At 61.5% G+C, this 25,338-nt stretch overlaps 1 protein-coding gene across 4 annotated transcripts; it reads right to left on the bottom strand.

Annotated features, from left to right (window-relative positions):
• Window positions 1-30: 30 nt before the first annotated feature.
• On the bottom strand, window positions 31-24,558 carry SH2D3C (SH2 domain containing 3C). 4 transcript variants are annotated; one of them, XM_005441979.3, is made up of 12 exons: window positions 24,449-24,558; window positions 21,687-22,329; window positions 17,084-17,123; window positions 6,726-6,854; window positions 6,016-6,464; window positions 4,240-4,364; window positions 3,295-3,872; window positions 2,930-3,045; window positions 2,596-2,767; window positions 1,738-1,849; window positions 873-1,079; window positions 31-736 (listed from the first exon to the last, which is right to left on the bottom strand). In XM_005441979.3, the coding sequence occupies exons 1-12, from the start codon at window positions 24,486-24,488 to the stop codon at window positions 561-563; spliced, it is 2,787 nt and encodes a 928-aa protein (XP_005442036.2). In that variant the 5' UTR covers window positions 24,489-24,558; the 3' UTR covers window positions 31-560. The 4 variants fall into 4 exon arrangements, with proteins under 4 accessions (XP_005442036.2, XP_055576908.1, XP_027665276.1 ...); XM_055720933.1 differs by lacking the exon at window positions 24,449-24,558 and adding an exon at window positions 24,190-24,400; XM_027809475.2 differs by lacking the exons at window positions 21,687-22,329; window positions 24,449-24,558 and adding an exon at window positions 20,532-20,681.
• Between the last annotated feature and the right edge of the window lie 780 nt (window positions 24,559-25,338).

Raw genomic sequence — 25,338 nt, 5'->3', positions numbered from 1 at the left:
TGAAATGACACCCACAGCGAGGGCAGCCCCTGGGGGACAGCATAAAACTTTATTGTATGTAAGAACCGAGCCCATGATTTATGTACATGTATTTACAAAACGAAACGAATGAGCCTAATTATTTACAACGAGAACCGTCCTCTGCAAGTCTGTACACCCAGACGTGACCCTGAAAACATATTTACAAGCAGGAGCCAGCGGCCGCAGGCAGGACAGAACTGAAGAAGGAACAAAACCAAAGGGCGAGGCGAGGGGCACAGTGCAGTCACGGACCTCGGCAGGGCTGGGTGGCGGACACCGGTGCTGGCCTGCCCAGGCAGCATCCCCATCCTTCAGGGCAGTGGTGCAGACTCCTGGGCCTGCTGTGCCCCGAGGAGGTTGGGGGGAGCTGGGAGGTGGCTGCTTTTCCTCCTCTTTCTCTCCACGTTTCTGAGCCGTCCCCCAGCGCCCTTGGGGGCCATCTCTCCTCCTGGTGCTGGGTGGCCAGCCCCATCCCTTGCTCCACAGCCACTGGTGGGGGGCGTGGTGGGAGCTGGGGGGTCTCCAAGCACCCAGGGGGGTTACAGCTCGCTGAAGCGCACCGCCGGCTCCAGCTTGTGGGACAGGGCAGTGAGGACCTTGTCAAACTTTGCGTAGCGCTCGGCCTGGCTGCTCTCGGCCCCACGGCTGCCCCAGAGCAGCCGCAGCTGGAACTCGGTGCTGAAGACCTCCAGCAGCTCTGCTCTGCCCTGGAAACCTGCAGAGAGGGAGAGTCAGTTCCCCAGGATGGGGGGCGACCCTGTGCCCGTGGGCTGCCCTGTCTGGTGCTGGGCTGGAGCAGCACACTGGGAATGCAGCAGAAGGAAAGGGGCCCTGCCATACCCACTGCTTACCCTGCAGCTTCACCTCAGCATTGGTGTGGTAGAGCCCACCGTGGTGGGCCACCATCCGTGCTGCCTCCAGGTGGGCCATGACCACCTCCACGCCATCGTCGGTGGTCTCCCAGGGCTCAGGGCTGTCAGTCAGAGCCTCATCCCGCTCCAGAAGAGTCACAAGAGGCATGATGTGGGGAAAGGTAGTGTTCGTCAGCGGTGGCCCTTCTGCGGAGAGAGGCAACATGGGATCCTATGTGTCCCTGTGGCCTCGCATCCCCCTCCCCACCTGCCCCAGCCCCACAGAATGCTCACATGGCCACACAGCCCCGTGAAGCCAGGCTGCCACCAAACTCCTGGGAGAGGCTTTAAGGCTCAGCTGTAGCACAGCAGTGGCCTTGGCTCTGTGATCCCTGTGCCCGGGGCCACTGACTTGTTCAACACCAGCTCCTCCCAGCCGGGTTTTCTGGTTGTTCTGGGAGGGGAATGCTGCCGTCCCTGCCTGAGCTGTGTCCCCATTTCCCAGAGCTGCGATGGGGAGCAGGTTTGCAGAGCTCCAAATGTTGCATGTCGGAGGGACATGGCTTTCCATCCTCCCCAACTGGCCGCCCTGTCCCCTCAGCTTGGCACACACCGCCATGCGAGTGCGAGGGTTTGGCTCAGCTACTGGTTTTATTTAGTTATAAAATGCTTCTTTGGGAAGGAAGGGGCAGCTGAGGCCAAACGGGCTCTGCCAGGTGCTGGGGCTGTTCAGCAGCCAGAGGGGAAGCTCTTGGCACTGGCTGGGAGAGGGTCGGAGCCCTCAAATGCATTCCTGTCCCGCGAGGCCATGCCCAGACGAAGCAGGAAGGACCAGCCAAGAGAGAAGGGAAGTTGGTCCCGTTACCTTTCCCTTCATTCAGTCCCTTCAGGAACGGTTTGAGCTTCTTCTCATAGAGAATCGCACCCTCCGTGTGCCGCTGCCGCAGCACCATCCAGGTCTGCTCCAGCCGGGCGATCTGAAAGTAGACGGGGCAGATGGAGGGTGCAAGGGGCAGCACAGGCCCTGGGCACCAAGCTCCAGGCTCGCAGGGTGCTCCCAGAGGGGCACAGCCTGGCCCCACAGCCATGGCCCCCAGCCTCCCACACTGCAGTGCCTGGGGCTCCCCAAAGCAGCGTCCTCCACCAATGCTCACGGCCAGAGACGGCACATCCCTGGCACCAAGGCTGGATTCAGGATTTTTCCCCCCTCCCTGTGCCCCAGGACAGCAGCTTCCCTGTGTTACAGCAGCCTTGAAGATGAGACACAGGGAGGGGGCAGCCGTTCCACCTCCTTTGTGCAGGCAGGAAGCAAGACTTCCCAGCTGGGCTCGATTTAAAATTGAATTTTAATCTCCTTTCATCTTCCAAAGGGAGCAGTGTGGCCTGGAGACGCTGCTGCCACAGCCTTGAGACTGATTTGTATTGTACTGGAGGGCAGATTCATTTCCTCCCAGGAACACAGCCCAGCACAAAACAAAAAGCCCAACCACTGAAAAACAATTGGATCCCAGCGGGACTGGGCTGTCTGCTCTGTGGAGGGGACGGCTCTTCCCCCTCCCTGCTTACACCCCAGCGGATGTGGCCACACTACTCCTGCCCTTGACATTTTCCCCCTTCTCCCCCCACAGCAGGTGTTGGGAGCCTGCAGGACACAGGGAGAGGGATGTGTTTTGGGCAAAGGGGATGAGCCTAGGCCACAAGGACGAAGGGAGCGTCCCTGTACCTGTGTCATTTCCAGGGCGTTCATCACAGCTGCAAAACTGAACATGTTCCCCATGGTGCTCTTCAGCTCAGCGGCCAGCTGGATGGTTTTGTGGAGCAGGGCCGCCCGCTCCTCCGTGCTGCCTGTGCAGCCCAGGATGTCCACGGCGATCATGATGGACATGGTGTGAAACCTGTCGCAGGGCGAGATGCAGGGCAGGGTCAGCACAGGGAGGCCAAGCTCCTCCACCCCGGGAGGTGCAGTGGACCCCCACGTGCCAAGCTGGGGACACACCAGGGGAGCCTGTGCCATGCAGGGGGCCCACCGGGCTCGCCTCCACTGCCCCTTGCCATACCGTTCCAGCAGGTCAAGGCGGAGCTGGTGGCCATGGGGCAGGGTGAGCAGCTCCATGCCAGAGCTCACCCCCATGAGCCGCTGCATCTCCACCGTCACACCTAATATCCGGGCAACCTGGCAAGAAATGCAAGAGCTGATTAGACCTTTGTTAATTGAGGAGAGGCTGAAGTGTCCTCAGGCAGCCTCTTGCCCCAGCCCAGTCTCTGCCTGCCCCCACTGACACAGCGTGGCAGAGCCCAGCAGGGATGCCTCAGTGCTCAGGGGTGCCCGATGCTTGATGCTCGGGGGTGCTCCGCTCCCCCACCAACCCAGAGCAATCAGAGAGCAGTGGTACCCATCCCTCCTGCCTGGCCCTGGTCATACCAGGCAGTCCACTTTGGTGATGTGTTTGGCCAGCGTCTTCACATCCACCTCTGCCAGCAGCTCTTTGACCTTCTTGAGCACAGCCATCTCCAGAGGTTTGTTCTCCAGGGGGATGAGCAGGGACTGGAAGGCCGTGGGGTTGAAGCAGGAGGTTGTCTCCATGGTGGGGGGCACAAAGCCCACGAAGTCCAGTTCTCCTTTCAGCCTCTGCCCTGCCTCTGCTTCCCCAGAACCATTCTCCACAGTCCCTCTCTGTCCTTCCTCCACCTTTAGTCTCTCCACATAGCTCTTTGATGGCAGCTGCTTGGTGTCATGAGCTGGCCGGTCCCTGCTGATGGGCGAGGTGGGGTGGAGCTGGCAGTAATGCCCCGTGTCCGGGTCGCTGTAGCTGTTCACAGAGGGAGAGGGGGAGGCACGGGCATACCCGTGGCAGGGAGTTGAGTGGGTGCTGTGGGCAGGGTCTGGCAGAGGTTTGCTGTTGTTCCCCGCACACAGCTGGGGCTCGCTGGACCTTCTTAAGACTGGAGAGGCTGGGGCAATCCCAGCTGCTTGGCAGGCATGTGGCTTTAGCCGTGTAACTGCAGGGAGCAAAGGAGACCCTGTTATCAGAGCCTGGAGACACGTACATGCGTAGGGACCACAGATGCAGCAGCCCAGGGATGCAGAGCCCAGGGAAAGCCCAGCTGCCCGAATGGGCTCAGCCGGTCCCAGGACAGCTGCACGATGGTGTGGCTGAGGTCCTGTCCTCAGCTCAAGCCCTCCATCAGGACAGTTTTCTTTGCCATGCAAGGAGCTGGACAGGGTTTCATTAGCAGGGAGCAACACAGGAGCTTGTCTTTACAGCCAGCTCCATCCCCCTCCCCAGGTCTCTGCATCACACCCATGCCAAGCCCAGCCTGACCCATGTCCCCACTGCCCCCCGTGGGACGGAGGGGCGATGCCTACCTGTGCTGTAGGCAGGTGATGCTGGGTTCTCAGAAATGGGGGACATCGGGGAGTGCAGGTCTTGGATCTGGTCCACGCTGACAGCACAGTTCCGAATGATGTCTCTGTGGTGGGGCAACGACACGCTGGGGAGGAGGAAGATAGGGCAGGTTAGTCCCTGCAGACAAGGGTCTCAGCAAGGGCAGAGGGGCTGGGATGAGAGTTTTCTGCCCTTTCACCCTCAGGTCAACGCCTCCTTCCACAACAACCCATAATTAGCAGAACCTGTAATGAGCTCAGGTGGAGTAATGAGTGGGCAGTCCCTGCAGGCATCTGGAAGCAGAAGGGTCAGCATCTATATAAAGCAGAGACAGCCCTGCCTGGGGTGGGGGTTTGGGTGTTGTGATAGAGGGATGCTGGGTATGGTGCTCTGGCAAGGAAGTTGTGGGGGAGGTAGTTTTCTAGGGCTGTGCTGCAAGGGGGTATTTGATGCTGGGTTGTTACTGTATTTCCATGGGAGAGGTGGAAAGTGCCTGGAAGCTGGACTTGGAGCCCAGTGGGCAGTCAGGTGCTGCATCAGTGAGCTGCAGCGTGTGGGCTCAAGGAGCTATGCAGCAAGTGAAGGAGGTCTTGGGCTGGTGGGGCTGTGGCCTGATGCAAGTGCCATGTGTCAATGGTGTTGCAAAAGATGCTGTGGTGAGGCCTGAGCACAGAGAGGGCTGCAAGGAGGCATGGCAGGTAACTCACTGTGCTCCCTGCCACGGGTGAGCTCTGGGCTGCTGTGACATGTTTGGTTTTAAGTGCTGTGCCTCTGTGGTGGGGGGAGGCTGGGAGAGCAGTGGCAGTGATCAGGGGTTTGGGGAAAATGTGAGTGGTGAGGAAAGACTGATGGATCTGGGCTCTTCTTCTAAAAACTTGCAGTTTGGAAGTCTGAGTGTTTTCCTTTTCCCTGCCATAACAGTTGGTTGCCTGTTTTCTGCTGGTGCATTCTCACCCTGCCCTTGGGCTGAGAAGGTTGGGGTGGTGAGAAAGTGGCGTGGTTCAATCACAGGCTGTGTCCCGCTGGGGAGGCAGGAGTAGATGGGTCCCCCTTCAGCTGCTGCATGTGAGGATGGACATGTGGCTCTGCCTTTCCTGCTGGGCTCTGGGCAGCATTGGGCTGCTGAAAGCAAGCTGTGTGAAGGAAATCTTCCCCACCTCTGGTGAAGCCCAACTGCTCCAAGGTTAATGTGAGCAGTTCAGCCATGTGGTGGCTGTAATCTGGGGACTGTGCAGACTCCCATCAGTACAGCGCTGTTGGTCTCCTGCCCATCAGGCTTTCAGCACTGCTCTGTTACTCCTTGCAAATGCTCCAGCTGGATGGAAAGGGCTCTAAAACTGAAAGGACCCTTCAAAAGCAAACCAACAAATGCCCCCTTGGTGGCTGGGACTGGCTCTCCTCTTGCATCTGCTTGGGAAGGCTTGGATCCCTGCCTCTGACAAGCCCCGACACGTTGGTAATCCTGGACTGGGTGATTGTAAAACACTCTCTGGCTTCTGGCCTGCAATGCTAAAGTCATGTCTGCTCACTGGGTGTCTGCTGCAGTAGCTCAGCATGGTTGGCAGCTAGCCTGGGAGAAAACCCCAGTTCCAGCTGGGTACCTTCTTTCCCCCCCATACCTTTGCTGCTCTGTCTTTCCATCCCTGATCCCAAACACCTACCCTGCACCCCAGGGAGCAGGGACAGAGTGTGGCCCTGCCTCCTGCCCAGGGGCTGGCTCCCTGCCCGGCTGAGCTGGGACCAGACACTGTGCTCACCTGGTTGGGCACCCCTCGGCCCTGGTGATCTTGTCTGCTGTCAGGCCATCTGTCATGGTGATGCTCCTCCTCTTGATGTGCCCCCCTTTCTGGGTGGTGGGGCTGTGGGGTCCCCCATGCTTCCCGTTGGCCAGCCCGTAGCTGGCTTCCAGGTAGCGCAGGGGGAAGGTGCGGTTGATGGGGCAGTAGACAATGGCACCGCTCTGCTCGGAGATGGCCTTGCGGTTGCCCACGTAGAAGCGGACCAGGGCAGGCACATTGTCAAAACTCTCCTGTTCAAAGAGGTACTGGACACGTGTATGGCCCTCGCTGGACTTGACTGTCACCTTGTTGATCTTGAAGTGGAGGGGCTCATTTCGCCAGCGGCATGTCAGCACATAGTCGCCCAGGCTGGTGAGCGAGTCACGGATGAGGAAGTCGCCGTTCCTCTGCACAAGGCTCTCTGACACCTGACAGGGGACAGGGCAGCAGCTCAGGCAAAGCCATGCTGGATGGACCGGGGGGCGTGGGTGGATGATCCACAGTGGCACTGGCTTGTTCCCCTTGCCTCTGGCTCTGAGCTGCAGAAGGGCATTTCCCATGGCAAAACCAGGCAGACTGGAGCTAATGAAGCCCTTTCCCAGGCACTTGTCAGGAGGACAGGCTGGGGGTGCTCTCCCTGAGCAGCCCAAGCAAACGGTGCCCAGAGCCACCCACCCTCCCCTCCTCACCTCCCGAGGGATGCGGCCGTGGTACCAAGCATGGCTGCGCAGGTCAGTGCTGCTCAGCTTCAGCTCCTCTTCCAGCTCCTTGTGAAGCTTCTCTGGTGACGAGTCAAGGATATATTTCTCCTTGGAGAACTGTAGGGGGAGAAGAGAGCATCAGCCGGTGTAGCGGTGCAGGGCCTGGGAGCAGAGGCCTGACCCTGGGGTGGGCTGTCAGGGTCCTCATGTGAGGACTGCAGGACCCTCCATGTCATTGGCACTGGTGATGCCACTCACCAGCAGCAGACCTGTCCCTGAGGCACAAGTAACTCAAGCTGTGCATGAAGATTGCTGCTTGTGGCAAAGGATGTGGGTGAGGTAACGTGCCGTGCCTGCTGACAGTCAGGTCCTGCCACCAGGAGCACTTGGAGACTCTCCTGGTGGCATGTCCCCATCACACCTGACCACCCTGTCCCCAGCGTGCTGCCTTTCTGCCTCAGCTCGGAGCTGAGTGTGGTTGGGCAGGAAAAACCTGCCCCAGCTGCCTCTCACACATCTCCTGGGCTGGACCACTGCGGGAAGCACTCTTCCAGGAGGAAACCTGTATTATTACTCCTCCTTGGAACAGCCATCATGGTCCCTCTTCCAAAGGGTTAACTCTCTGTGTTCAGCCTGATGGTGGCATGAATAGTAATGACAAATGTAAAGGGAACCTTCTGCATTGAAATTAGCTTTTACCCTTTTACTAGCACTGGTGCACCTGAGCCTGGAGGATGCAATTTGCCCCCTCCCTTCCCCCAGAGAGATAAGGGATGGTGTCATGTCTCCCATTGGCTGAGCCTGCTGTGCTCCCTGCCTGCTGCTTGGCCCCATCGTTCCCAAAGGGTAGCTGAGGATGCCAAGCTGTCGGCATGGCGGAGTCGGTGCTTGTTTGGGGAGGTGAGCGCAGGCTCGAGGCTCCTGTGCGCTGTGCACACGAGGCCGGTTCCTCCGGTCGGTTGCTGTGGTGCCAGCGCTGCTGCCTGGGCAGCGCTGCCTGGTGGAGCAGGGCCTGGGAGCCAGGAATCCTCGGCTCCCCCTGCATCCCAGATATGTGCTGTCCTGCAAGGGTGATGTGTGTGCCACTGCCACGGATAAGGGAGCTTGGATAGGGCTACCAGTGTCCTGTTCCACTGCTCCAATGAGCAGGGGTGGCTCAGTGGCCTGGCTCCATGACCAGTGGCAGTGCCAGCATGGGGAGCCACCGCAGGCTGGCCCAGCTCCTTGGCATTGTTAGGGCAGGATGCTGCTGCCGTGTCGGAGGACAGGCACGGGCTTGAACCGCTGCTGCCAGCGCTCCGGCACTGCCGGCGGAGCAGGCTGGTGCTCGTGGCTGGCCTCGCACAGCAGCTGGTTCCCCAGAGCACTGGGGGCTGCAGCTCCGTATTGACACACTGGGGACCTGCCCCAGAGCTGACCCCTTTGCCCAGCACCTCACCCTCTGCATGCCCTACTGATTCCCTCTGCTCCTCTAGGAGTTGCTGGCAAGGGGAGGTGTAGAGCACTGTGCTGTTCTCCTGCCTTGTACCCAGCACTCTTGGGGTGCTCCTGGGACCCCCCCGAGTCCCTCAGCAGGAGCCTGAGCCCTAGGTTCCCCCCCTTCCCTGGGGGGAGATGCTCCATCCCCCGTGGTGGCTGCATTCAGCAGCCAAAGCAGGCAGCGATGCTGTCCTGGGGACCCTGCTCCAGCCTGGGGAGGGGGAATGAGGCTGCAAAGGGCTCGTGTGAGGGACTGTGCCCTCCAGGGCTTGCCCTCAGCAGCCTGGACCTGCCGCTGTTCCTCCCTTCCCAACTGCTATTGAGTCAAAAGGTGCTGGGGCAGTGAAAGCATCCTTGGAAAACACTTCGGGCTGAACTCAGACTTGAGCTCATCTGACCAGGTTTACTCTCCCCATGAAGAAGGTCCCACTCACTGGAGCAAGTGGGGACCTGAACTGGGAGGCACGTGGGTTGTCCCCCTCCTGACCAAAGGTTGTGGGGAGCAGAGTACTGGCTGCTGATTTGGGGCCCTCGTGGAGACAAAGCCACCCGGCACCGCTGAACCCTATTAAAAATAAATGGTAGCCGACGGGTGCTGCTGAGGTCTGGCTGCCTCCTGGGGGGCCGAGGCCGAGCAGATGCCGTTTCCATGACGACCCATCCGCTGCCATCGAGCGGACCTGGCTCAGCCGGAGCGGTGGCAGGGGACCCTTGGCTGCAGCACCCACCCCGCGGCATGGCTAGTACCCCAGACTCTGGGGCAGGGAGGGACCCCCTGGGAGCCTCTCCTGTCTGTGCAGGCTAAAGCTGTCCGAGCCGAGCTGGGAGCAGTTTAGAGCCGGTGCTCCCGCCACCACCCCTGGAGCAGGGATTAGCGCCCGTTCTGCTCAGTGTTGTACATCTGGGTTTTCCCCCAAATCCTCCCCATGCAAATGTGCAGAATAACAAACACAAACCCAGCTGAGCAGTGCCCAGTGTCTCCAAGCCTGGATTTGGGCAGCAGCCGGCTGGCATCCGTGCCAGGAGCCAGGTGCTAAGCTAGCAGGAGAGAACAGGCGGTTTGGGAGAGGCAAGGGAGGTTTTGCATCTTGTAGATGAGGGAGGGAGGCTGGCTGTGAGCAGAGGGTGCCATGAGCCACTTTCTCCAGCCATGCGGAGGGCACTGTCCCTTGAGCTCCTTGGCTGGGAAATGAGATCCCATCCAATTTGCAGGGCCACCAAAATGCCACTGCCTGGAGTGACTGTGTGGCTGCGATAGCCAGGGAGGCAGCAGCAGACTGATCACAGGGAGCCCTCTTCTTTGGTGTGCTGTGGCTCTGAGGACTGGTCCTCGCTGTGCGTCTCTCACACTCTTCCAACACACGCTAGATGCTGCCAAGATCACCTGGCTGCTCTCCTCTCTGCACAGGAGCTGGGCGCACCACGAGCCCTGGGTGCAAGGGACCCACGTGCCCGGGGGATGCATGTGGCCCCCGAGCCCTGCAGCAGTAACCGGCTTTCCTCTGCCCTGCTCAGCAGCACGGCTCGGAGGAGCCGGTCGCAGGCTGCCAGCTGGCCGAGCGCCGAGGCGCGGGCACTGGCACGGCATGGAAAGGCAGCGCAGGCCAGCCGAGCGCTGTCAGGAGCATGTAAGCGGATGTCTGAGCACCACGCTGAAAAGGGCACCGCTTGACACTCTTGGCTGCGCCAAGAGGACATCAAAAGATGTACAGCCCAACGTGAGGTCTTGCATACTAGTGGGCTGGGTGCAAGGAAAAGCCTTGGCTTCCACTAGCACCTAGCTCAAGCACGTGGTGCTGGCCTCCTGCACAGAGAGCCCCAAGGCCTCTTCCAGCTGAGCAGGAAGAAATGGGGATTGGAGTGGTTCTCGGAACCAGCCGCACCAGACAAACCAGCTCAGGAGCTGCCAGAGATGATGCCAAGCTCTGCTTGAGGAATCCCAACCAGCAGCCAAGCAACCAGCCAAGCCAAGCAACCAAGCTGGCTTGGCTGCAGAGAGGAGAGCTCCTCCATCACATTCAGCTCCCTGACGGGCTGTTTCAAAGTCCTGGGGCTGGGGAATCCTCTGGTGCTGCTGTGCGATGGAGGCAGCGCCCGTGCGGAGGCAATTCCCGGGGCTCTCCATCCCTGCCCACTTCCCTGATCCTCCCTGCTGCTTTCTTGGAGGAGGAAGCGCCTCCAGACCCAGCCAAAGGGCAAGGGCTGGAACTGGCAGTGGAAGGGCAAGAGCGGGGGGGATGAAGGCTTCTGACAGCTGGGGTGGTACGTGTAAAATGGTGACTGTCACTCTGCCTGCTGTAAGGAGAGCTTCAAAGGCTGGCATTTGGCTTTCTCTCCTTGCAAAGGTAATCTTATGAAACAGGAGCGATTTGCAGTCTGCCTTCTTGTTCTCCCCTCCCAGATCTGGAGGAGTCACAGCTGAGGATGAAGTCAGCTTGGAGAGCAAGGTGTACTCACACCCCACCCGGCTCCTCTGCCGATAATATCTGACTAACCTCGGGGCACCAAGCGCATGTGCTCTCCCTCCTGCTCTTGTGCTGCCCGCCCTGACATGGGACCCTCACTAGGGAAACCCCAGCCCCTCCTGGAGTTTTCCACCACTGCTCTGGCTGCCAGAGCAGCTGCGGGGCTGGAAAGCAGAGGTGGGAGGAAGCAGAGTAACAAGCCATTGGGAGCAGGTGTATGGGGAAAGCCCCAGAATCGTGCAAGGGTCTTCTCTGGTTCCTCCGCACCTGGCAATGGACTACTTCAGTGAAGTATTTCCGAGCAGACATCCTGGCTGAGAGACAGCCGGCATCACAGTGAACCCAAGAACCAGTCTGCGGGCCTGCCTCGTGCAGGTCTGCTGCACTCCCCAGGCCAGCTGCCAGGTACCACCCAACAATGGTCCATCCATCCCACGTGACCACACCAAGAAAATCCCACCACAGACAACCCTCAAGTTGTTATGGACTTCTTAGTTTGCGTATCCCACTGTGAGCCAGTCCATCCTACTGATCTTTCCACATGGAAATCATTTGTTCCTCTGTCCTGTCTCGCAATGACTCTGGGCATCTAAATGGCCTCTGAGACGGCACCAGCCCATCTGTCCAGCCCAGGGGTGACCGAAGGCATCTCTCGGGTATGCTGCATCTCCATGAGTCCCCACTGAAGGCAGACCTTGGCTCAAGATCTTTGTCTCGGCATTCAAAGCCCTTCCTAGGACTAGTCCTGGCTACCCACAGGGTCTCATCTCCCCCTGTCTGTGCTCCTTTGTGGCAGCTCTGGAGCAATTATGTCTGGCTGGCAGGGGTGGGGTGCAGCTGGGGTTGACGGCCAGGAACATCTGGGTGCTCTAAGGTGGGACAAGTGCCCCAGGTTCTGCAGTGGGGTGCTGGAGTGCACTGCTACCACTGCCCTGGGGGAGCAGGTATCCAGTGCAGCGATGGGTGTGTGTATACACACATTTCCATCCATCTATATATTACTTATCTCACTCCAAGACGGCAGCAGCGGCTGCTGCTGCATCCCTTCTCAGAGCTGCTATTGGCCAGAAATGATGTCAGTGCTTCCCAGGCTGGGTGCACTGCCATTGGCGGTGAGCAGGGATGCGGCTGTCAGCTGGAAGCGCTCCAGTCATTCATGGGGACTTCAGTGTGTGTTTGCTGGGCACACTTGGACACAAATAGATGGTGAAAGATCTGGTGGAGCCAGGTGAGCACTTAAGGCTTCACTTTTAACTCTTTCTGGGTCAGGATGGAGCGCCCTCCATCCCCTCTCACATCCCTGCGTGAGAGCCAGATGCCCACCTGTCTCTCCCTTGTTCTGGCAGCAGCTTGCTGACAGCACCCAGTCAGCCCCTGTGATGTGCAGCCCCAGGGCTGCTGCACTAGGGCACGTCCCCCTGTGTTGCTCGGTGGCCTCTGGACAGCTGGGAGCAGCTCTTCTGCTTTTCCCTCTTCACCTCCACTAGCAATCAAAATCCCTGGCTTTGCACTGAGATCAGCCGCAGTCATGACAAGACTTGAAATGCTGCTTCTGGGCTCCGTCTTACCCAGCATAATCTCTACAGCTCGGCACCTACCTCACTCAGCAGGAGTACTGAATAAGACTGCCAGCTCTCTTGGCTGCCAGCTGCCTTCCAACTTGCGGTATGCTACAGCTCTTGCTTCAGACCAGAGCCTGCTTGGCTCTTGCAACCCGAAACACCTTTGCTCTCTAACTTGGTAAACGAGTGAACCAATTCTTAGCACTGTGCTCCTCCTGCGCAAATGCCAGAGTCCAAAAATAGGACACCTAGGCTCCTGCCCAGACAGCGGCGGTGCTGGAAGCACCACAGGACAGGTGACAGATGGATCCCAGCTCTCTCCCACCCGTCAGACCCGTGTGGTGCGGCGCAGCTCACGCAGAGCCCCCGGCCGAGCAGCTCTGCACCCCCCGCTTGCTGCCTCCCGTGCTCTCAGTGATGCTCCAGGCACATGCCGTCTGCCGGGGGATGCGGAACTGCCCTGCGTGGGCTCTGCTGCCGGTGAGGGCCCCTCCAGGGACCTGCGCCGCCCGTCCAGGGCTGCTCTGGGGGCAGCCAGCGGCACTGCCGTCGCGGCCCCGGCCGAGCTCTGCCCCGCTCACCCCACGCCCGCTGCCGCCCCGGCCAGGCGGGCACGGCGCCCCCCGGCCCGGCGGAGCGGGGCAGCGCTGCGGCACGGGGCTGCCTGGCGGGACCCCGCGGAGGCAGCCCCGCTCGCCCCCGCTTCCCGGCGCTGCAGCCCGGGACCGGAGCCCCCTGACGGCGGGGCCGGGCCCGGGCCGTGCCGCCGGTGCTCCCCCTCCCCGCTGCGCTGCCGCCGCCTGCCCCACGCGTGCGGGCGCACGGAGCCGCTGCCCGGCGGCACCCGCCGGCTCCGTCCCGCCGCCGCCCCCGCTCACCTGCACCTGCATGAAGGAGCCGCGGTAGAAGCAGCAGGCGGCCGCTGACAGGGCGCTCCACAGGCTGCACCGCTCCGTCATGGCGCGGCGCGCCCCCGGGCTGCCCCGGCCCGGCCCGGCCCGGGCTGCACCGCCGCCGCCGCCGGGCTTCAATTTCAGCCGCTTCCCCGAATTACCTCATCCCTTGTCGGCAGCGGGGGCGGCGCCGGCGCCGCAGCTCCGCCTCGGCCCGCCCCGGCCCGGCCCGCGGGGCCGCCCGCTCCGCCGCCGTGGCCCCGGGGGAACCGGCAGCGCCGGCCTCCCGCCTGGGCAGGGGGACCGGCACCCCGAGGGGACCCGCACCCCTGAGGGGACCCCGCACCCCGGCTGCCTGTGCCCTGAGGGGACCCGGCACCTCTGAGGGGACCCGGCACCCCGGCACTGTGCACCCCTGAGGGGAGCCGGCATCCTGAGGGCACCCGGCACTCTGAGAGGACCCGGCTGCTCTAAGGGGAACCGGCACCCCTGAGGAGAACCAGCACCTCAGCTGCCCGTGCCCCAAGGGGACCCGCACCCTGATGGGACCCCACACCCCTGAGGAGAACCAGCACCCCGGCTGTGTGCACCCCTGAGGGAGCCTGGCACCCTGAGGGGATCAGGCAGCCCTGAGGGGACCCAGCTCCCCTTATCTCCCCACCCCAAATCCACCTGCTCTCCCCAGTGATGCACATGGGGACCGCCTCGTCCCCTCTCACCCACCCCGGTGACGCCGTTCTGGGGGGGGACATGCCGGTGCCTGCCTCACACAGCGGGGAGCCGGCTGCCTGCTTCCCGCGTAGGCCGTCTCTCAGTTGTGTTTAATTAAGGCTCTCCTTCAGTTTAATTAAGGCCACGGTTTCACGTATGGGATGCACAAGGCAGTGCCGATGACTCAAAGCATTGCTCCAGCCCTGACTCTCACAACAAACCCACCGCAACATCCCTGCCCGAACCCGCTGCTGGCACCTGCCCTGCGCACAGGGACGGGCAGGTGTCCCCCAGCACTGAGCTCTGCACCCACCTGCCCGCACCACACCGGCCTCCCTCCGGGTCTGTCCTGCACAGCACAGCCTGCGTCTGGCTGGGCTTTGCTAACAGCGGGCTTTACGCTCCCACCCGCAAAGTGAGCCCTGGCCCGAAGACCCCCACGCCTCCTGGTGCGCCCCGGCCTGAGGGGATGATGCCATGAGCTCAGAGGTATTCCTTCTGCCACCAACCCTGCAGCCTCCCCTCTAATTAATTCAAACAAACCCCTCGCATCCCCAGGCAGGGATGCAGCAGCCAGGGCCGATGAGATACAGGTCCCCTGAGCGGCTCCTCCGCGCAGAACAAAGAGAGCTCGAGGCACTCGCCAGGCCCTGCTCTGCCCTGGTCTGCCGGGGAGGGAGGGATGGCGGAGCAGTGCGGCTCTCCAGCAGGATGGGGCTGAGTGCGGGATGCAGCGGGGCAGCACGCAGCCGGCGGGCAGGGAACACGGGTGGTGGGTGCTCACGGGTCCCATGGGCACACGGGCTCTCCTCCTCTCTTGCATGGGGCTGAGGGGCAGACCAGGTGGCAGCATGCAGGGAGGTGCTGCTTGGAGAGCATCCGTTAGTGAATCGCCCTCCTGCCAAGGCTTCTCCTCTGCACTGGGCTCCGGGGTTTCCTTCCAAGGCTCTCGCCGAGGGAGCACGCGGGAGCCCCACCGGATGCTGCGGGGTGATGGTCCCCGGCTGTGCCTGTGCTGTCTTTCCACAGGGGACAGCTGGAAACCTCCAGCTGAGCTCTCGCAGGGATGCACGACAGCTTTACGGGCTGTAGCTTTCCCAAAGCATAACACTGCTCTCAGCTCCTTCACCAGCACAAGGGCCAAAGCTAGGCTGGCTGGGACGTTAACGAATGGAGCCAGGTGTGCAGATCACCCAGGCAGCTTGGAAACACCAACCCTTAGGCTATTATTAAAGCACGTTAATTACCAAGTGCTTATTGATCCTGGCTTTCTGACCCTCCCTAGCTCCTGGTTGCACCTCTAATCACAGCAGGCTCAGTGATGGGAGAGCTGGCCCTGGCTGCTTTGTGGCTGGAGCTCAAGGACTGATGTTTGGCAGTTCCTTGGTGCACATCTGGATGCAGACCTGCCCATGAGCCTTTGCTCACAAGGGCTTTGCAGTGCCTCCTCTTCCTCCTCCCAAATCTTCTTCACTGGCTTTTTCTTTCCATCTGTCCTCCACTTGCCCCTCAGTGATGTTTCCCCTCTGCTCATATCCCCCCCAGACACAGCAGCCAGCAGTCACCTACCCACCAGAAATCCTGCAGGCCCTGGGGCCAGACGCTGCACGGGCTTCCAACCAGGCACGGTGCCTGCAATCAGCCAAAGTGCCCCCATCATCCCGGTCACTCACGCTGCAGATAATTACTTATTTGACTAAAATAGCTGCTGTCACTGCAGCCATCAGTTGCTACTGTGACCAAAGGGAAGTGGCATATAAATCACAGCCCACGGTCCGTGCCTGGACACCACAAGGACAGGTGAGAAATAAAGGCCAGATAACTCATGTCTGGGATCTGCCTGGAGAGTAGGGAATTCTGGCTCACCAAAAAGAACTCAACCCCAAAGGCAAAGCCAAATCTATTGCACACCTGTGTTGTTTCAGTCTATTAACTCATGAGCCATAACATGTGCCCGTCTCTGGCTGCACGTGCTGACAGTGCAAGGGAAAACACCCCCATCCATCCAGCTCTGCCCCTCACCACCTCCTTGCCTTCGCAGGACTTGCCTGCATGAGCAGGAGCTTTCCTGTGCACCCCGAGGCAGCCCACCCCAGGGCTCTACCCTGTGAAGCACGGCTCGAGCCTTAACACTCCCATCAGGGCCTCGTTGCCCCAGCACATGTCCCACTTCCAGCCTGGTGAGCTCCTGCTCAGCAAGTCCCACATGGCTAGAGGAAGAGGAGAGGAGAGACATCCCACTCCAGGGATTGCTACAGGTGATAAAGCTGCATCCGACCCCAGCGCCTGGATGCCAAACCCAGCAAGCAGGATCCTCATTAGCCCCAAGACTGGACCCTGAGAGGGGTGAGCCCCGTGAGGAGCAGCAGATGAGTTCAGGGCCCAGCCAGCTCTCTCCCGAGCCTGCTGGTTGGTGCCACCACGGGGGGTTCCCACATTTCCATGTCTGGCTACAGCCACCATCAAGAGCCCCAGGTCCAAAAGACGAAGGTTCAGGGCTCTGTGCTATTTACACCATCCAAGCTGGGCACCTCAAGTCACTCAACAATCCCATCTGCCCAGCAGCATCACATCCCCATCGGGCGGCTGGACTCGGGAGGCTCCGCGCCTTCTCAGACACACTCCCCAAAGTCCATCCCATGGCAGCGACCACCCAGGCAGGTTTTCAGTGCTCCATCCCCAAACCACACAGCATCCCTGCCACTGTTCCCCTGCGCCTGCCCAGCTCCCATCATGCCAGCAGCCTCCTGCAAAAGGGCTGCTCTCCTCCGGAGCCAGGCGCCTGGCTAATGAATTTCTGGCCAGACATGAAGAGTCCTCAGGAATGTTAATAGTTTGCTGGAGGATAAGCAAGAGATTTGGAGAGATTTACACCGACTTTCATGTGACAGCCACAGAAGTGGCTCAAACCCTTCCGTTTCTTTACATGGGGGTGGAGGGAAGAGGCTACCCCTGCATCTGCAGCGTTCACAGGTGACAGGGAGCATGAAATGCAGGAGCTCCTGTGGAAGCAGCATCAGGGGGACTGTGTAGGGTTTGTGTCTCCTCTGCCTCCCTCAGCCTCACCATTTCTGGCAGGGAATTTCTTCCAGGGCTAAAGAGAGAGCCCGGAGGAGGTGGTGGGATGGGGAGTGCAGAGCTGAGCACCCCGCTGGTGTAGGACCTGGCCAGCCCCAGGCCCCGCTCTGCCACTGGCACCTGGCCGGGTCAGGCTGTGATCGTGCCCAGCGACTTACCTTCACGTATTCGCTGCCAGACTCCAGGCCATCGTGGTGGCTAGAAGGAAGGGGAAAAATAAGAATACGTAAGTAAAGGGCAGTAAGTCGTGACAGTCAGGTCAAAGGAAGTGGAGACACAGCTGTGGGTAACGAGAGTCTGTGCCCCTTTCCTTGCCATGGGGCTGAGAGCATGGCCATGGTTTTGGGAGAGGTTCCCAGGGCCCCAGCACTGTTCCTGCCCCCTCTCAGCGCAGGGCTTAGTCTCCCTAATGCGATCAGGGAAGAATGAGGCCTTTTTAGAGGATCTCTCCCCAGATCGCCTTGGGATCGTGTGAGCTGAGCCACGGATACCCCGTGGCCAGGCTGGGGTCCCCGCAGGTCACGGTGCCGGAGGGTGCCTGCTGAAGAGGGTGGCCTCGTGCCCTGTTCCCTGGCAGAGCTGCATTCCCAGCAGGTGGCTGTTGGGACACGTTGCCCAGACAAGTGTTTCTGACTGTTTCTCTATGGCCTCGTGCAACCCTGCAGAAATCAAACTCCCAGTGAAGCCAGGGGTGAACGGCGACATCCTGAGTGAGACTGCAAAACTTGTCCTCCCAGCATACAGGCAATAGAAATTCCCATTCTCCTTAGTGACATGTTCACCCTTAGCCCTACTGACAACCAGCCCAACAACCCTGAGACACAGCTGATCTGGAAGGTTCTTTGCCATAGTTTCATGGGGGATGCAGACGGCCCCTGCTCTTTTCTGAGCATGTAGCAATGCTGCTACTGCTTTTTGTGCTCTTGTAGGTCGAGAGATGTGTCTGTATGGATGAGTCCAAGGGGAACAACAGAGCATTCGAAGGGAGAGTAACAGCCCAAGCAGACGTGCGCAACCCTGAGGTCTCACCTGTCAGAATAAAGTACAATAGTCCAGACTTCTCTGACCAGAACCCAGTGCTGCTTGCCTCCCCAGCGCCAAGCTTTAGCACGGACATCCCACTGCTTGATGAGGTTGCCTGCCTGAGCGTGGGGTGGCAGCGAGAGCCCTGGGGTGGCAGGCTGCCAGCACAAGGGCAGGCAACTACGGAACTACCAAATCCGAGGGCATCACAGACCTGGGAAGTCCCTTCCCTGCTAGGAGCCACCTCACTCCACCTAGTTCCTACAGCCACAGCTAAACCCCTGCCTCATACTGGGAGCTGCTGCGGGTCCTGCACACAAACCCCTCCTGGAAGCCACACTGGTGGCATCCCTGGAGAGCCAAATTCTTCCTCTGTGGGCTCCCTCCAGGTTGGGGATGCTGCCTGGTAGCTCAGAAGTCAGTCGCTGAAAGGGACGTGGGGATAGCAGAGGCAACTGCTGCCAGACCTTGTCCCGCCGGACACCCCCCCGTGGCATTACAGTGGGTCCTGCTAGGGTCAGTATGGGCCCCTCGGGGTGTCCAGACCTGCAGCAGGCAACGCACACTCCTCCAAGCCCACAATGCTGAAACCACATCTCCCACTGTCCACCTTGGAAGGGGAAAAGGGGCTGGAAATCAAGCCCACACTTTTTTGGGGTGAAAAAAAGAGAGGAACATGTGGAGGAGGGGGGGCAGACACAGGCTCCCCTGGGTGGCTGCGGGCTGCCTGCCCGCCCTGGCGCTGCCTCTGCAGCCTGTTTGCCTTTCACACGGCCGCGGAGGGCTGCCTGGTGCTGCCAGAGCCGTGAGAAAAGCCGGCGGGAGGACGGGGGGCCTCTGTGCAGGAAACCGGGAGCATGGGAGCAGCTGGGAGATGCTGCGAGGGCCCGAGCAGGGGAGGCCCCCGTGCCGGGGAAGGCTGCAGCTGGGGCCGCAGCCCCCCTGGTTCTGCACATTCCTGGAGGAAATGGCATTTCTGGGGGCAGCCGAGTGCCTGGGAGAAATTCCAGGGCTGCCTTTGGAGCGCGGCTGCGGCTGAGCTGCTGGGACCCGGCGCTACCACGGTGGCACCGGGGAGCGGGGTTTCGGTGGGGTAGCTGCTCCTCTTGTGCTTGGGAAGGCATCGCAGTGACTTACAAACCTGCCAGGCTCCAGGCTGGCTGCTGCGAACAGGCCAGCGTGGCTGTGGGAGTCCAGCCGCACTTTGGAGCCCAGGGTCTGCTTGTCTTCAGACAACAGTGCAGGCTGTATCCCTGGGCAACCAAGTCTGGACACCTCGTGCCTCAGTTTCCCCCTCTGCAGAGCTTCCTCCTTCAAGGTGTTGGCTCGCAGTGCTGGCAGAGGTGTGTGCTGGCAGCTGTGGGCAGTGCCCTGCTCGCGACCTGCGGGAAGCGGCATTTCCCGTGCCGCGCGCACGCCACGCACAGAAGGAAGTCGAGTCACGTCCGCTCTGTGACCTGCCTGCGGGTCATCTCCCATTAGTCACCGTGTCCTTGCTGGAGTCACGGCCACCGCCTCACTCTGAGCATCTCCGCAGCTCCCTGTCCCACAGCAGCGCAGTTCCCCTGCCTTGAGGGCCTGATCCTGCAGGGCGCATCCCTGGGAAAGCTCCCCTTTAGATGGGCGTTCTTAGTCCGTCCTGCCTTGGAGTCTGTCCTTACCAGGGATGCTCCAGGCGGGGCAAGCAAAAATGTGCCCCAGGGTCATGCTTGTCCCTCCTGGCACCCAGCACCCCCCTGCACAGGCGCCCCCTGTACTGGGCAGCCAGTGCTGGCCTCTGCCATGGGCTGGCGGGAACACACTGTCCCCATCCCCAGGGATGTGCCTGTGCAGGAGGAAGGGCTGGGGCGCGGCACTATCCCGGTCCCGCTTCCGCCTGTCCGCCCCACAGCAGGGCCTGGCTGTGGTGACGGCTGCTCCTCTAGCCAGGGGTGGTGGCAGGGGCTCTAAGTGGAGCGTGGAGGGGCAGAAATGCCCCTGGTGCCAAGTCCTGCTCTGGTCACTCCTGTGCCTCAGTTTCCCTGGCTACACCCATCATCAAGGCAGCCCCAAATGATGCAAAAGAGCATCTGGCCCTCGATTTTTGGGGCCCCAAGTCCCCACTCCCCAGAGCCCAGACACCCAGGTAACCCACACAAGTTCCTCTGTTTGCTTGGCTCCCAGCCGTGCTGGCCTGGGACCTAAGTCATTTCTGGGGGAACAGAGAGCCTGGGCGAGCCCCAGGCACCCCCTGTGGGGACCCTCTGCCACTGCTGAGGCTCTGTGCTCACCAAGGGATGTGGCAGTGCCACCGGCCCCCTGAGCCCCCAAGCCTCCAGCCCCCAGTGCCGGCCACAGCCCCCTGGCCGCTCTGCCCTGGCGCCGGCTCTGACTGCGGTTTCGGCAGCTGCCGCCACGCTCGGTCTTTCCATGAGCAAACGCTGCCACGGGCCGGGGGCCTCGGTGGCTGAGCGGCGGCTCCAGCAGCGTCTGCGTTGAAGCTTTGTGCCCTCCCCACGCAAAGCCCCTTCCCAGCCTCTCCCTTCCTGTCCCCCCCCACTGTGCCAGGGTACGAGGGGTGGCCACGGGGCTGGGACCTCTTACCTGCCCTGTCCCAGGGTGGGAAACCGCCTGCCCACCGCTGTCATCAGCCCTGCGTGACTGGGTGAGTGCCTTCGCTCCAGGATGGGGAGAAGTTCTCCCAGGCGCTCTCCCGCCTCGCACTGAGCGTTGGGACTTTGGGGCGCGCAAGGCGGTGGCGGACCCTCCTCCTTCCCGTCCCAGCCCTCCTCCCGCCCCCCCTTTGAGGCCGGCAGGAATGTGTGGCCGGCACAGCCCGGCTCCCACCACCGGCACGAATTCCTCCTCCTCAGCCCGCTCCCGGGGCCGCCGGGGCCACCCGGACCTCCTGAGTGCTCAGCGCCGGGACAAGGAGCCCCTTGGCCCCAGGGTGGCACGGGGCGAACTGGTGTGTCAGGGGCTACCCAAGGGCGAGAGAGGAGGACCGGGCCAGGGAAGCAGTGGTGCGATGACGGTGGGACCTTATTTTGGGGAGAAACTTGGAGTCAGCACTTCCACCCATGCCCCCAGTCCCAGCTGCTGAGCTGGGGCGCATTTGGCCTCTCGTGCCCACACCTCCAAGTGATGGGCAGGGGGTAAAAATCCCTCTTGTTGATTCTGAGGTCAAACCCCTCATCTGACAGGGCTGAGCCCCCAGGTTCCCCCGGAGGGTGGGTCTGGGGCCTGAAGGAGGAGTTTTATGCCCGAAGTGGGGTGGTTGTGCCCAGATTCAGGGGTTTACTGCCAGGTGATGGAAATGGGGATGGGATGGCTGGTTTCAGGGATTGCCCCTGTGCCTTGAGAGAGGCAGTGCCACTCGGGGAGGGGGAGAAAAAGAGGAGAGTGAGAGGTGGAAGGGGCTGGAGTGGTGCAGATCTGAGCTCTCCGCAGTGCATCCCAGTGCAGGAATGGAGCCGCCGGCAGGACAAAAGGATTCTGGAGCTGAGCAGGGCTGCGAGATCCGGAAACGGGAGGGAGCAGAAATCCCACAGGAAACCTTGCTCCCATGGAGCAGCTGACCTGGCCATGGTACAGAGCGCTCTGTCTGTGCCATCCCACCAGCCAGGTGCATCCCGCTGGTACTGTGGGTGAGTGGGGGGCACTGCAGGGACCCCCAGTGTGTCCCACCCCCTCCCCTTGCCCCAGAGGGGTAGAACGGGGGTCCCAGTGGAAGGCAGAGTAAACCCAGTGGGGCTGTACCTGTCCAGGGAGCTCTTGCCAGGATGGTCTTGCCCCTTTTCCAGCAGATCCCTATATGTGATCTCCACTCCCACTGCTGTGTTGGGGGTCAGGGTTTGGCTGGGCTTCGGAGCCAGGCTGGAGCTCGGTGCCTCTGCCCCAGGGCAGGAGACGTTCCCTGCAGGCTCTTGGTGCATCCTGGCCACCGCTGCCCCTGGGGTGTCCACAGGCTGAGCTTCTTCATCCTCCTGCTCTGTTTGCCCCATGGCTGAGGGTGAGTCTGTGCCCATGTCAGCATCGCTGGACATCTTGGTGTTGGGGAGCGGGGCTGTCTGGTGGGGTTTATTGCTGGGGGTCCCTTTCACCCGGCAGCTCTGGCTGCTCTTGGCTTTTCCCAGGCTCTTCCCGGCCTTACCCACATTCAGCCTGGGCATGGTGCCCATGTGGCTGTACATGTCCGATGACCGGGCATAGGGGCCGGGGCTTTTGGGCATGGTGTTGAGATCATCCTGGGTGCTGTCAAAGGGCTCCTCCAGGAAGCCATGGGGAGGAGGGAGACCTGGCCCCAGGCTCTCAGGAGAGCTGGGGGCCACGGACATGCGCCGGAGGGTGAAGGAGCGGGGGATGCTGCTCAGGCTCCTGAAGCCTTTGAACTTGAAAAACTCTAGCAAAGAGAGAGGAGAGAGGAGTGTGGGGTTACTGCTGGTACAGTGTCATGATGGGGGGATCCCAGGGCCCCTGATCCAGGCTTGGGGTGGGCACAGGGCACTGTGCTGCAGTGCAGCCTGGTGTCAGCCCAGTTCCACCCTGCATCTCCAGTCGCAGCCTGGCATGACACCCCTGTGGCCTGGGGTGTATGTGATGCTGCTTGAGGCATCTCTGCTGGGACCCCAGGAGGTCTGTCCCGGTCCCTTAGGGAGCAAACGTCCCCTGTGCCCTGGCAACTCCAGCGGTTGCCTTTCCCCACTGCAGTGGTAGGGGTGGAGGAAGAAACGCCCAGCCCTGGTGAGCAAGCAGTGCCAGAAAAGATTTCATATCTCTTGTTCCCATCCTCCGCCTCCCCGCTTCCCCCAGGGGACTCCAGGCAGGGCTGGTGGTTGTGCCCATCGCCATAGCCTTGGGGCTGCTCCACAGGCCATACCCCTTGCCCTTGCTCAGATGAGAGCATGGGGGGGACACCGCATCTGCCCAGGGGACGGGGGTCCCGGCCACATGTGATGTGCTCACATGTGCATGTCCCTCACCGGCACGGTGGAGCAGGAACCGACTGTCAGTGTGCAGCCTGAGAGCACTGGCGTGGCAGTGCTGGCTGCGGGCAGGGGACAACCTCCCCACTTCCTCAGCTGAGTGCTCAGCACCTCGCAGCCTCCCTGCGGCTCCCAGCTGCCACCTGCGAGTGCTGAGCGCAAAGCATTTACCGGAGACATATTTATAACTCCGGCGGGTGGCTTTGCATTTCACACCTCAGCCCCAGCTCAGCTCTGCCTGCGGATGCCGTGCAGCTCCAGGCCCGTGTCGGTGCTGGCACAGCACACAGGGTGCAGCAGGTTGAGGCCGCAGCTCTGCAGGGAAGCCCTGGTGCTCCAGCTGCCTCTGGGGGTTTTGCAATGTTTTTGCTGCCCTGGAGCATTGCAAAGGTTCTTCCCCTCCAGGCACAGCAAATTTGCCATGGCAGGAAGCCGCACGCTGCAGCGTGCTGTATCAGGAACTGGGTGGCTGAGGGCTGCTCAACCGTTGGACTCCCACCTTCTGCTGCCATAATGGGCTCTGCTGGGCATCCCCCAGCCAGACAGGGCAAAGGGACCATGCAAGGGGCTGCAGCAGCCCGAAAGGCCTTCTGCGTGGCAGAAACCTCATGGCCTGGATGCAGTTAAAGGCAAAACTGCTTGGGGTTAAACATCCCCTCAGAGTCCAAGCATCTGCTGCTGCCGGCCACTGCTGGGGCTGCTGCAGGGTGGGAAAGGCAATACTGGGGACTTTCCCCATCTTCCTACTCTGCACCACAAAGGAAAAGCCCAGCTGAGATGAGGCCGTGGGTTTTGCCCATGGAGGGGTCCCTGGGGAGTGGAGGGACCAGCCCCCCTCTGGCGCCAGCATCGCGGCAGGAATGCAGAGAGCAGCAGCAAAGGCTGGCTCCCGCAGCCCAGTGCTGGGAAGCAGGGTGAAGGCCACTGCAGCCGCCTCCCGGGGCTCTGGGGGAAACCTGAGGTCTGTGAGAAAGAGCAGAGCTCGCTCATTGTGGGTACCGAGTGCTTCCTCCAAGAGCAGCCGGCAGGAATCTGCTCCTAGGCTCGCAGCCCGGCTCCTCCGTGCCACCCGGCCGCTGTGCTGCGAAAGCACCCTGGGGTGGGGGGACTGGCAGCCCCCAGTCTGCAGCACTGACTTTCACCCTCAGCCTTGCACCCTGAAGGATGTGATTCGGGAACTGAAGACCCCTGAACCCCATTGTGCCTCCCCCTGGGTGCATCCCGGAACCCAGTGCAGGGCTGGGCTGCAGCAGACTGGTCCCAGTCCCGGTACTCACCTCCCGAGGCAGCAGCACCTGGGCTCACCCCCAGCCCTGAGGATGGAAAACTCCGAAGCCCCTCACTGCATTGAGCTTCCTAATGAGAGCAGAGCCTGCTTTGGCTCCAGACATCCCCAGTGGGGGTGACCCGGGGAGCGTGTGAGCACTCACTCACACCCACACTCACACTCACTCTCATGCATCCCCCCTCCCAGCTAGGCTGCCCAGGTGAGCACCCCATTGTCAACCCACCCCATCCCACCCCACGGCCACTTACTGAACTTCTTGAAGCCCCCTCGTTTCTGGCCCTCGGCCATGGTTGTGCTGGTCGGAGGCCGTGGGGACCAAGAGGGACAAGTTTATAACTGTGAAGCCCTTCCCTGCCTGCTCCTCCCTTCCTGCCCCCCCCAGCCACTCATCGCCCCGCTTGGCATTTCCTCCTCAGCGCTGTCATCTGCCCCAGCCCGCCCTCCCGCTGTCCCCCAGTCCTCCCAGTCCGCTTGTCCTCTCACACCCACCTGGCGGCTTAGAGGCCACCGGGATGGCCAGCAGATGTTGACACCCAAAGCCCCCTGGGTGCCAGCCCTAGAGGAGGGTGCCAGCCCTGAACGTGGGTGCCAGCCCTGTGGGTGAGGGTGCCATCTCTAGAGCAGGGTGCCAGCCTTAGAGGACGGCGCCAGCCCTGCAGACAGGGGAGCACCAGGCACATCTGGGGCTCAGCCGCTGCCCTCACGGCCCCGTGGGGTGACAGCCGGACGGCATCAGTGGCAGCAGGAGCCCCCTGCCGCTGGCTGTTGCCTCGTGCTGGGGGACCTTGGGGTGCCCTGGAGGAAGGAGTGTCTTCACGCAGGACCAGGTGGCCTGGGCCTGGCAGGCTGCAGTGTCTGTGCTGTCCCCCATTCCCAGGCAGCACCTGGTGGCTGCCGTGGCCGGGATGCCAGCAGCCATCTCCGCTGCTGCTCTGGCCTTGGCCCCCCCGTGCCCCCCGCCTTGGGGACCAGTTTCAGACACCCCCACGCCAAGATGCTCGCGTTGCACCCTGACGCAGGCATCGCCGGGGGGACGGCAGCCCCCACCGGGCACGTCTGTGCCCCCCGGGACCCGTGTCCTGCCCTGGCTGTGGGGTCCCCTCGCCGCAGCCCCTGGGTGCAGGAGCCAGGGAGCAGA

This window comes from Falco cherrug, chromosome 9 (genome assembly GCF_023634085.1).
Source record: "Falco cherrug isolate bFalChe1 chromosome 9, bFalChe1.pri, whole genome shotgun sequence".
Taxonomy (NCBI): domain Eukaryota; kingdom Metazoa; phylum Chordata; class Aves; order Falconiformes; family Falconidae; genus Falco; species Falco cherrug.
Note: the sequence above shows the minus strand (reverse complement) of the source record. Positions and strands in the feature narration are given on the sequence as shown.

Coding starts and splice junctions, on each gene's coding strand:
- SH2D3C (XM_005441979.3), bottom strand. CDS start 24,488: ATGGCCGAGGGCCAGAAACGAGGGGGCTTCAAGAAGTTCA. Junction 17,124..21,686: donor GGCAAGAGCTCCCTGGACAG/GTACAGCCCCAC, acceptor CCTTCCTTCTAG/CCACCACGATGGCCTGGAGT. Junction 3,873..4,239: donor ATCACCTGCCTACAGCACAG/GTAGGCATCGCC, acceptor TGCTCCCTGCAG/TTACACGGCTAAAGCCACAT.